Source organism: Hippocampus guttulatus, chromosome 22, assembly GCF_054856545.1.
Source record: "Hippocampus guttulatus isolate MCC_2025c chromosome 22, RoL_Hgut_1.0, whole genome shotgun sequence".
In the NCBI taxonomy this organism is placed as follows: domain Eukaryota; kingdom Metazoa; phylum Chordata; class Actinopteri; order Syngnathiformes; family Syngnathidae; genus Hippocampus; species Hippocampus guttulatus.
In genome coordinates, this window is record NC_141282.1 from 7080502 (window position 1) to 7090821 (window position 10320).

Consider the following 10320-nt stretch of genomic DNA (forward strand, 5'->3'; position numbering starts at 1 on the left):
TTAAGTGGAAAGGCTCATTATTGATGACGCATGACAGAATGTTAGAAGATTTATTGTATGTACAATGACAACTTGTGGGGAACAGTTGTGAGGTGGTGTCACAATGGATGAACTGCAAAGAAGAACAACAAGGTAAGCGCAATGAATATTAACACAAACTTTGAATAGGTGCAAAATCACATTATTCGTCGTCCGCTGGAATTCCAAGCTCCTCATCTGTCCACTCTGAAGCATCAGGCCAAGGAAAATGACCCTGAAGCAGAACAACATACTCGTCACAGTCCCTGGGCGCACAGAAGGAGATTGCACCAATGTGATGATGCTTTTATCGTTTACCAGGACCGCATCCGGGTCGTGCCACAAGTGCCAGAGGATCCAGAACCACATGGCACCGCTGATCAACTCCGACTGGAACTTCTGGTTCCTGGTGAGTTGAGGATATTGCCTATACTGCGGCTCGATGTGAGGCCCGCCGCCTGCCCTACAATACCAACACACACACAGAGGTGAGCCCGTCAACAACTCCATTTGGCTATTTGGCTCCATTGGAACGACTCGTTAGCATGCTAGCATCAGAGGCTAGTGGCGTACTCACTTTCTCGTCATTATTCTTTGTGGACCACGTCTAATAAGCCGAGTTCCACCCCGGAGTACGCCCAACATCCTCCCAAAAGAAGACATGACTGTAAATAATAGCTATTTTACAGCATATGCGGTTTAAAATGACAAATAAACCAGAATCAGGCCGAGGAGTCACCTTCCCGAGTCAACAGAAGGGTGCTCCTACGTCAAGGCCGCTGATTGGACAAGGGGTCGGGAACGGGATCACGTTTGTTGCCGCGCGCTGATTGGCTGAATGAGAAAAGCTATTTTTTTAATGTACATAGCGCTCTCTAGCGAAACTAATCCAAAAATGCAGATTTGTTGAACGCTTTCCCATTCAAGGGTTTAGCACCCTTCTCCCACCCCAGGGCTATGATTTCCAAATTTATTAGAACTTTTATTATAATTATTCTATCATTATTTTCGTCCTTCATTAACAGCAGGGTGCCACGTGTGGTCAGCGGTGTTTGACGTTAGGGTCGTTTGTGTTGTAGTGCCATTTACCTGCAAGTTTCCTGTCCCAAAAAATAAGAATTGAGCACACAGATGAAGAGTAACATGTCCTATTGCAACTTTTTTTATTCCGTGTTCAAACATTGTCCAACCAATTCACTCACACACACACACAAAGTGCAGACATTTAGACAATGATTAATGAAACGGCACTGTCTATGCAAAACGGTGACATGAAGAGCAAAAAGTGCTGAGTATTGCACATGATCAACTTGAGGTTTTTGTTTTTAACAAGAAAATATCGAAAAACATCTCCAGCAAAATACAATAGTGCTTGTTTTTTCTTTTTTTTTTGAAAATTCAAACGTGTCTCTTATTCAGTCCCGGCTTGTTCACAAAGAATAACACCCCAGTGCAGCTTGTTGAAGCAAAGAATCCACGAGCTTTATGTCGATTCCTGAGCAAAGTAAAGAAGCTGACCTAATTGGAAGTGACTGGAAACCAACTTTGTTCCTTGAATGTAAATCTCACCAAAAGCCACGTTATAAATGAGCATTTTAATTTCCAAACTAAATATGTCTGTTTCCCCGCTCAGGAGCAGTCGGTGAAGGTGGTCACCATGTTGCCCCTCCTCTGCGTCACTGTCCTGCAGTGCTGCTTGGCTGAGCGCTGGAATCTGCTGTCACTTCTGGTAGTGTGCGCGTTAAAGGAGAACATCTTCTCCAAGTCCTCAAACATGTCATCAAACAGTCCCCCTTCTCCTTCTCGTCCTCCAAAGGGCCCTCGCTGTTGGTTTCCAGCGGCCTGGTGGAAGAACCTCTTCTTGTGGGCTTGATGATGGGAGTGGAAGTGTTGGTGCCCGCCGAAAAAGTCAAAGTCCTTGAAGATGTCGTCAACGTTGAACGACCGGTAGTGCTGCCGGAAGTTGAAGTTGCCACTTGCTCCTCCGCTGCCACCGTGCGGCCCCGCGCCATGGCCGAACTGGTCGTACTCCCGACGTCTCTTGTCGTCCGATAATGTCTCATATGCTGAGGTAAGGCAAAGGGGAATTTTACTTTTCAATAGCTTGTACAGGATTATCTGCTCTCTGTTAAATCAAACAATCAAGTCAATCTTTTATCAGTGTATGCAAGCCGTTGTGAATTGTAACGCACAATTTTTCTGGGGACTACAATATTCCTGCTCCTCCGAATGCAAAGGGTTCCTTACCCTCAGCTATATCTCTGAACCTGGCCTCGGCATCCGAGCCCTTGTTTCGGTCCGGGTGGTACTTGAGAGCCAGTTTATGGAAGGCCTTCTTGATCTGGCGCTCCGAGGCATCTCTGGGCACCCCTAGGATGTCGTAGTAGTCCTTCTTGGCCAATATGAACTCGGAGATGAGCAAGATGTGAAAGGCGAGCAGCAACATGCACTGCACCGTGGCCATGACTGCCTTGGGGCTCCTTTTTGTTGGGCACCTTTTGCGGATGTTGACAACTGTTAATAGCACATTATATTTTACATTTAGAAAGAGTGCAAACGTTGTGCCCAATAAAGCACTAATCAAGAAGAGTCACGGCCGACTGTTTCGAGGTAATTTTAAAACGTCACCGAATCGAAACCTTGACAGGCACAAGAAAATGACAACTCGCCATTTTAAATGAAAAGGACGTTGCACTTTCCTAAATCCCACATCAAGCTCTTTAAACTGTAGTTAACAAACAGAATCAATATGATTAAATGTTGATTACCTGGGTCACCGAAGAGGCCGGGAACGCTGCCGAATGCTGACAGCTCCAGCTGATACGAAACCGCAAGCTAACGTTTGTTGACGAAATGCATTCCAGAGGCCAAACACCACGACTCGAAACGCTATTGGACGATTTCGCTGACGTGTTAACTCAAAGCCCTCTGATTGGTGGAAGATGTCCACGTAGCCTCAAGCTAAATTAATCAGGAGGTATATACTTTCGAGTACTTCCGGTTTCGTTTTACAGAATAGACGTGTCGTTTTACAGGCGGGCGGTATTATATATTCCAAGATTTATACTGTAACTTGGGTTGTTAACCTGCGCTTTGCTTTCATTCGAGAGTTGAATGAGACATTAAACTGTATGAATTTCAGTATAAAACAGGGCATTTTCTAAAACTTTTGGTTCTTCAATCAGACTTGAATTGCTACATTTGTTTGAATAATAATGAAAGTCGGTCACATATGTTTTGGGAAACGATGACAAATGGGATGTGAAGATGTGAGTACATTACAGAATTATAGAACGTTGTTTGGCAGCCATGTTTTAAATTAAGTAAATACACTGGAGCTCAGTCAACAGAGTTGAGATGATTTGTACACTACGCGGACACCTGATTAGGTACTTTGAACAGATGCTGTTCATGAGTTTTACCATCATTGGCTTTCAGAGAGGTTATAACTCTCTGTTCTGTGACTAATTCGATTGCAATGAACAACTGGATTCATCAACACAAGTTGCGCATTGCTTGACTCAACGCAATCTTGCTTTCTATAATGTCCAACAGCCACTTTTCTGTGAATTCAGTCCCCCCAGGTGTGTGCTTAAGCCCGTTGGACTCCACGACATAGTGCACATCGATAGGCTCCGTTTGCGGTCCAACTCTGGAAACGTCCATCACGAAGTAAACACCAGCAGCAGTGGGGATGGGCATCTGCGGTGACGGGGTGCTGAAGTTGGCAAGGTAATGGTACGACGTCAGGTCCTCCTCTTCGGTCCAGTAGAGAAAGTCCAGGCTGTATATCCATCTTGGATTCAGTTGCCATGTTTGGATAAACTGCACAATCTGCTCTTTGCCAACTTCCACTGTGAAGTCTTTGGCAGCCACCCAAAGCATGTTTTTATTTTTTAAGTCACTCAACAACAACGGCGAATGACTCATTTGAAAAAGATTAAAAGTTTCAATATACTCGTCGTTGTCGATGACATAATGATTTAGTTTTGGTTTTAAAGGGGCAGCACGTGACGTTTCGGTGAACATTAGCTTGATTCTATCATTAGGGCAAATCAACCTGTTGTTACGTATCTGTTCTTTCGGCTTCTTCCATTAGTCTAGCGATGCGCATTGCGAGATTACACGGAAATATGTCATCAAAACAATAAGAAAACAAAGAAGAACAACAGCTTGAGACGAATATCGGGTCGGTTAAACAACATTTATATTCGAATGTTTTTTTTATGTTAAACAACATTTATATTCGAATGTTTTTTTATGTCTATCGAATCTATATGTTTTGTGCAAATATTACGCTGTAGCATAAACCATATACCAACATGCAAATATTTTTTTCTTTTGTGAATGCGATTTAAATTCATGCTGCCCCACACATACGCACACTATTTTTTAAATAATTTCGTTATTTTTGGAACAAAGGAAGCTGCGTCTTTTACGTAATTTCCTGTCCTTTTCCTGTTTTCGAGTTCAAGCGCTAACGGTGCTAGCAGTGCGGCACTGAATGAATGATTTTCGTTTGTTATTCTATCAGGTAATTGCCAAGTTTTTGCTCTCTTGTGTGTGTAATTTGGGAACCGTTTGCCAATGCGGTTTAGCCGTCTTTTGATAGTTTTAACTGTGCGTTTCCATTCAGTGTTCAGAGTTGATATGATGACGCTCTTGTGTTTTTTTCTGGTGTCAAAATTTAATCGCTTCTCTTAGCGCAGCCTTCGTCTCAATAATGTCAACGAGCCATTTGTCAGTGAAGCGGGTCCTGCCCGGCGTGTGTACCAACCTATGAGACTCCATCACAAAGTGGACATCGACAGGCTCAGTTTGTGGTCCAACTTTCGATACTTGAACGGCGAAATAGACGCTCGCCGTCCCCTGAATGGGCCTCTGCGCGTTCGGACTGCTGAAGCGAGCCCGGTAATGGTAGTAGGTTTGATGTTCATCTTCTGTCGAGCAGAGGCAGTCCAGACTGTAAATCCAGAGGGGCTTCAGCTCCCATGTCCGAATATACTCGGCAATCTGCTCTTTTCCAACTTCCACGGTAAAGTCTTGGGCTGCGACCCACTTGATGTGGTCTTCGGGTGGGCCACGCTCCCGCTCGCGCAGGATTTTTACAAGTTCACTCGACTCGGCGGGTAAATTAAGGCGAGATGGAGTACGCTGATCATCCATATTGACAGGTTTAGTCTGTCGTCAAAGAAAGCAACCGACGGCTTTCGTTTGCTTGGCCTGTTTCCATGACTACCAAGATAATTACAAATGTGGGAGAGCCCCCTATTGGCATCTCTTGTATTACAACAAGAATTTCTATTACTAAGTACTGCAGAGTTTCAATTTTTGGGCTGTATTTTGCTGGATGGGAATTTTTAACCCCTGTCGTCTCCACTCTTGATCTCAGTGAGCTAGCAGACGCATGTCGCGGATCAGGACCACACTGGACAGCGTCACCAAGGCAGTAGGAAGCACCGAGCTCATCTCCAAATTCTCCCGTCTCAAGCCAGGCAACGCTGTGGTGAACGGCGCCCATGCTGAAAAGGTTCTGGTCACAACGAAGGAACCGGATGTCTCGCTGCCACCCGAAGCCACCGTAGGAGATGCAGGGGGCGAGAAATGTGTCGCAGAAGATGACAAGAAAGAAGCACAAGTTGCAGAAAACCCCTTTGTCGCTGCCAAGGGTTCCAGTGCAGCTTTTGAGGCGTCTCCCCCCGTCTCGTCCTCAAAGAATAGAGCGCAGCTCTTCCATACAACCAACATGGACGAGACATACAAGACTTTAGCCCAGCACATCAACAGTTACTTTGGCATGGACACGCACGGGGAGGAAGGAGAAGGCAAGCGCCAGCAATCCAGTGAGCCTTTCCCTCCCAGAAGTGCCGACCATTTCCCAGTTTTGTCTCCAGCGGCAGCGTCCAAGACCATCGATGCAGCTCCTGCCCCACCTCCATCTGAAGACCTCAGTCACCCAGAAGCTAAACTTCCATTTAACTCCACCACAACAGAAAGCACAGCTCCATCCGTTGCGGTTTTACCCAGCTCCCCCAAAAAAGGCTTCACCCACTATCTGTCTTACCCTCGTCCAAGTGTTCAAGCTTTTGTGGGGAATTACATCACTCCGCTGGTGCCCAAATTCCGAGGGGATGTCAAAAGTGTCGAGAAAGACAAGCTCCCAGCTGCCAGTGTAGTGGAGGCTTCTGTGGAGGATGTGGAGAGTGAAGATCAGAAGGCCGATGAAGCCAAACAGCAGCAACTTTTGGCTCAAAGGGAGAAGGTAATCAAGATAATGCAATTCTTTGAAGGGCTTTTAGTGCAAAATTATCATGCATTGTGTATCGCTTTGCAGATAATAGCCAGGATGAGTGTCGACAACAGAACCAGAGTGCTTGTGAAAGGCCTACAGAGAGTTAACGACATCCAGGTCCTCACCAGTCGTGTGGAGGAACTCAACTGTCACCTGCTGGAGTTCCCCGAGACCCGTGGCGTGGCCATCAAGGTGAGCAGGAATCGTTTTGAAAGTGTTTTCAGCACACATTAAACCAGCTGGGGCCCCTAAATTGAACTCTGCGGTACACCTCCTGGCAATGGGCAGAGCACAAAAAGCTGCTGTTTTTTTCGTTGCTGTTGTTGTTGTTGCTTGACTTCCAAACTGTGTGTGTTGATTTTACAGGCGAAAGCTATACCATGCTTGCTGCGTTTGCGTCAGGCCACAGACCTCCATTTCCAGGCTGCTGTGAGAGAGTCACTGGCCCTGGTCGGCTATACAGATCCGGTGAAAGGCAGAGGAATCCGAGTCCTGGCCATAGATGGAGGGGGGACAAGGTATAAAATTGAATCCTCCCCCAAATCATCTCGGTAATTCATTTGTTGCGTTTTGTACGCAGAGGACTACTGGCTCTGCAGACCCTCCTCAAACTGGAGAACCTGACGGGAAAACGAGTCCACCAGCTTTTCGACTACATCTGTGGAGTCAGCACGGGTATTCTTTCATCATCCCGACGTGCATCGTAAAATATCATCGTGCCTCAATCGGTTTTATCATTGTTTGCTTTTAGGTGCTATCCTGGCTTTCATGCTGGGGATTCTTCAGATCCCTCTCGAAGAATGCGAGGAAATGTACAGGAAATTGGGCTCGGACGTCTTCAAGCAGAACGTCATCGTCGGGGCCGTCAAGATGGGCTGGAGCCACGCTTTCTACGACAGTGAAATCTGGGAAAACATCCTCAAGTTTGTTCTTAAGGATCTTTCATTTTGCTCAAATTCCAAGCCATCTTGTCCGAAATAAATTTCTTTTCTTTAGGGAACGTATGGGTGAGGGCTGCATGATAGAAAGTGCCAGAGATCCAAACTGTCCCAAAGTAAGTCCTCACTAGTAAGACAATGGGCACTAGTGGAACAGCTGTGTGTATTGAAACTAACACCACCACCAAGATTGCGCATGATGGCGACAAAGTATTAATTTTCCTGATATTAAAAAAAGATATCGATATTCTCTCGGTATCCTATTTGTCCACCAGGTGTCAGCGGTAAGCACCCTGGTGAACCGGGGCCTGCCTCTGAAGGCCTTTGTGTTCAGGAACTACCGGCTCATGCCAGGAGTGAGGTCGCACTACCTTGGAGACTGCAAATACAAAATGTGGCAAGCCATCAGAGCGTCGTCTGCAGCGCCAGGCTACTTCCAGGAATACGTCCTTGGGAAAGATCTCCATCAGGTATGGCAAAGAGCTCAGACGCTTGCAGCAAAGCAGCCACAGTTTGGATGGCGACTGACATGACAATTTAAAGTGTCAGAATCACCCGAAGACTTTTTTTTTTTGGTACTCTGAAATTTCAAGATGTCTAAGCGACAGATAAAAATTATGAAAATTCACTGCAAGTGTTTTAACTCCCCCCCCCCAAGTAGACGGTCATGTCAGAACGATTGCGAGCGCGCGACTGTGTAGTGAGCCGCATTCCACACTGGGCCGAGTAGCATTTCATTGACGGTTTAAGCAGTTGCAACCGCCCACCGCTCTCGCACTCCTACTTCACTTTTCGACACAAAGGGCGATATTCGCCAGCATGGGTCATTCTGTCAGAGTTGACATTTCTGTCCGACCGAAGGTTCCGAATGATCTAAACTCTTCCTCTTCTTCGAGGATGGAGGCCTCCTGATCAACAACCCCACGGCGTTGGCCATCCACGAGTGTAAATGCCTCTGGCCGAACACGCCGCTGCAGTGCGTGCTCTCTCTGGGTACCGGGCGCCACGAGGTGGCGGGAAAGAACGGCACCACCTACACCAGCCTCAAAGCCAAGCTCACCAACGTCATCAGTAGTGCCACAGATACAGAAGGTACCACGGTCCAAATCTTGTTTTGTATTCAACTAACGTGGCCCGGATTTCATTCGGAGTCATTACACACGTGGACTAAATTGTTGGTACTCCTTTTGTAATGAAGCAGAGGAGAAAAAAAACCCAGTGTGGTCACAGAAATAACGTCTTAGCTCAATAAAGTTTTGCCTTTTCGAGTAAAATGCACGTTTCTCCGTCCATCCATTCTTCAGAAGTGCACACCATGCTGGACGCCCTCCTGCCTCCGGACACCTACTTCCGCTTCAACCCTCACATGAGCGAGGACGTGCCGCTGAACGAGAGCCGCGTGGACAAGCTGAATTTCCTCATGGACGAGGGCGAGCGCTACCTGGAGCGCAACGACGCCAAGCTGCGCAAGGCGGCCGGCGTGCTGACTCGGGAGAAAAGCTGCATCCAGAGACTGGGCGAGTGGGCCAAGCTCAAGGCGGACATGTACGAGGGTCCCCCTTTCACCTCCAAACTCTAACAAGTCCGCTGAGGTAAAATGGCCCCAAGAGTTTCTTGAGGAGTCCAAAAAAAACAACCAAACAAAGTTGTACAGTACATTTAGTTGGCGTGTCGTGTGTTTGGCAATGAATTTTTTCGATTCCTTCATAACTTAAAATGATTTTAATATAGGCACAAGCGCGGATTGAGCATCCATGTTTATAAATTAGGATTAGACGCGTGTGGCCCGAAGGTGCAGGCTCAATTCTTTTTGACGTGTTATGAAAAAAAGAAAGCCTCCATAATCCATTTGAATCGTGACAATATTGCACATGACATCATTGTGATTGCCTGTTTCGAACACCAAACGGGGAGGGGGGCGAAAACCCTCACGCAAGTGTTCATTTCTAACCGCTAGACCTGTAAATAATATTTGTTCTGGTGTTTATTTAAATCATGGTTGCACTTTTAGGCTTTTTCATATTTTTCCGTCATTGGAGCCACAAGCTCGAGGATCTTTTTTGGACAATTACCCGCTTCGCGCTCTTCTCGCCAGGGGTTCGCACGAGGAGGCACCTGCTAAAATGACTTGTTTACCCCATACCTTGTGTAGGCGATCAAATATTGCGAATGCAGAGTTATCATCCCGCACGGGAGTAGATTCTCTTGTTTTTAATCAGTTTACAAGTGTATGGCAGTGATTCACTCTGGCGGCCTTATTTAAAATCATTCTTGGTGGGGGAAAAAAAAGCCCAACTGTGCAGATTTTGGCAATCCTTAAATCCCATCATCGTCACCGTCAGACCTCATGAAATAAAAAAAACTCGTTGTCATAAATTGGGGCGGACGTTTGTCATCTTTGCACATGAAAAATGTTAAGAAGTCATCTTGTCTTTTTGAATTCGCTCATCTGCTTGTTCCAGCGCACTCAGGCGACAAAATACGCGTTTTTCAAGGAATGCCAACTGTCAGTGGATGACGACTTGCCGTTCGGCCTCGTTTCGATCGCCAATGAAGAACCACCGGAATTCCGTTGAATTCACTTCCAGCGGTTGCGCTGCTCTTGCCAGTTGCGTTGACAACGATATGCCGCATGTAGTCAGAGAGGGAAACGTCACGACCATATTTTGATGGATGCCAACGCTTTCCCTTCACTGGTGGCGTGACTCTTGGATGGGAAGGCTCCAATGTGAAATCTGCCAGCCCAAGGCAAAAGCAAGATGCTCAGGCCCATGCGAGCCACTAGAGGGCCCCCCAAGAGCAATTTGCAGTCAACGCAGCCTGGAGTAGAAGTTGATCTTATTTTTAGCTTTTGGAGTAGTATTTGGAGAAGAAGCAGTTGTTTTTTTTTTTTTTCAATCATCTGCACTACCCTTTATTGAGGTGAAGAAATACACTTATCAAGGTAAGAGAAATATATATATATATTTTTTTTTTGTTGGATGTCAAATGTAACTTTTCAGTTCACATCAGTATTTTGCAGGTGAAGTGGATGAAGTGCCTCGCATGGTCGAAGTCGCAGCCCCCTTGCAC

At 46.2% G+C, this 10320-nt stretch overlaps 3 protein-coding genes across 7 annotated transcripts; 1 reads left to right on the plus strand and 2 right to left on the minus strand.

Annotated features, from left to right (window-relative positions):
* Nucleotides 1-36: 36 nt before the first annotated feature.
* On the minus strand, nt 37-794 carry ndufb2 (NADH:ubiquinone oxidoreductase subunit B2). The gene is made up of 4 exons (XM_086103356.1): nt 596-794; nt 337-481; nt 181-253; nt 37-112 (listed from the first exon to the last, which is right to left on the minus strand). Exons 1-3 carry the CDS (start codon nt 679-681, stop codon nt 182-184), a joined length of 303 nt encoding a protein of 100 aa, XP_085959482.1. The 5' UTR covers nt 682-794; the 3' UTR covers nt 37-112; nt 181.
* Nucleotides 795-1164: 370 nt separating this feature from the next.
* Nucleotides 1165-3051, minus strand: LOC147186333 (dnaJ homolog subfamily B member 9-like). Of its 2 annotated transcripts, none has more exons than XM_086103442.1 (3): nt 2787-3051; nt 2266-2532; nt 1165-2084 (listed from the first exon to the last, which is right to left on the minus strand). In XM_086103442.1, exons 2-3 carry the CDS (start codon nt 2480-2482, stop codon nt 1648-1650), a joined length of 654 nt encoding a protein of 217 aa, XP_085959568.1. In that variant the 5' UTR covers nt 2483-2532; nt 2787-3051; the 3' UTR covers nt 1165-1647. The 2 variants fall into 2 exon arrangements, with proteins under 2 accessions (XP_085959568.1, XP_085959569.1); XM_086103443.1 differs by having other exon boundaries at nt 2266-2513; nt 2787-2869.
* Nucleotides 3052-3142: 91 nt separating this feature from the next.
* Nucleotides 3143-9624, plus strand: pnpla8 (patatin-like phospholipase domain containing 8). 4 transcript variants are annotated; one of them, XM_086103439.1, is made up of 11 exons: nt 3143-3287; nt 3594-3750; nt 5411-6280; nt 6353-6502; nt 6677-6828; nt 6891-6985; nt 7062-7233; nt 7307-7364; nt 7524-7718; nt 8145-8340; nt 8553-9624. In XM_086103439.1, the coding sequence occupies exons 3-11, from the start codon at nt 5426-5428 to the stop codon at nt 8825-8827; spliced, it is 2148 nt and encodes a 715-aa protein (XP_085959565.1). In that variant the 5' UTR covers nt 3143-3287; nt 3594-3750; nt 5411-5425; the 3' UTR covers nt 8828-9624. The 4 variants fall into 4 exon arrangements, with proteins under 4 accessions (XP_085959565.1, XP_085959563.1, XP_085959567.1 ...); XM_086103441.1 differs by lacking the exons at nt 3143-3287; nt 3594-3750 and adding exons at nt 4476-4552; nt 4728-4929; XM_086103440.1 differs by lacking the exons at nt 3143-3287; nt 3594-3750 and adding exons at nt 4479-4552; nt 4723-4929.
* The last annotated feature ends 696 nt before the right edge of the window (nt 9625-10320 follow it).

What these genes read in the sequence shown, in the direction of transcription:
- LOC147186333 (XM_086103442.1), bottom strand. Translation starts at nt 2,482, where the DNA reads ATGGCCACGGTGCAGTGCATGTTGCTGCTCGCCTTTCACATCTTGCTC. An exon ending in GTTCAGAGATATAGCTGAGG is followed by an intron (nt 2,085 to 2,265) that starts GTAAGGAACCCT and finishes GCCTTACCTCAG; the next exon opens with CATATGAGACATTATCGGAC.
- ndufb2 (XM_086103356.1), bottom strand. Translation starts at nt 681, where the DNA reads ATGTCTTCTTTTGGGAGGATGTTGGGCGTACTCCGGGGTGGAACTCGG. An exon ending in CAAAGAATAATGACGAGAAA is followed by an intron (nt 482 to 595) that starts GTGAGTACGCCA and finishes TTGGTATTGTAG; the next exon opens with GGCAGGCGGCGGGCCTCACA. An exon ending in ACGACCCGGATGCGGTCCTG is followed by an intron (nt 254 to 336) that starts GTAAACGATAAA and finishes GTTCTGCTTCAG; the next exon opens with GGTCATTTTCCTTGGCCTGA.
- pnpla8 (XM_086103439.1), top strand. Translation starts at nt 5,426, where the DNA reads ATGTCGCGGATCAGGACCACACTGGACAGCGTCACCAAGGCAGTAGGA. An exon ending in TTGGGAAAGATCTCCATCAG is followed by an intron (nt 7,719 to 8,144) that starts GTATGGCAAAGA and finishes CTCTTCTTCGAG; the next exon opens with GATGGAGGCCTCCTGATCAA. An exon ending in TAGTGCCACAGATACAGAAG is followed by an intron (nt 8,341 to 8,552) that starts GTACCACGGTCC and finishes TCCATTCTTCAG; the next exon opens with AAGTGCACACCATGCTGGAC.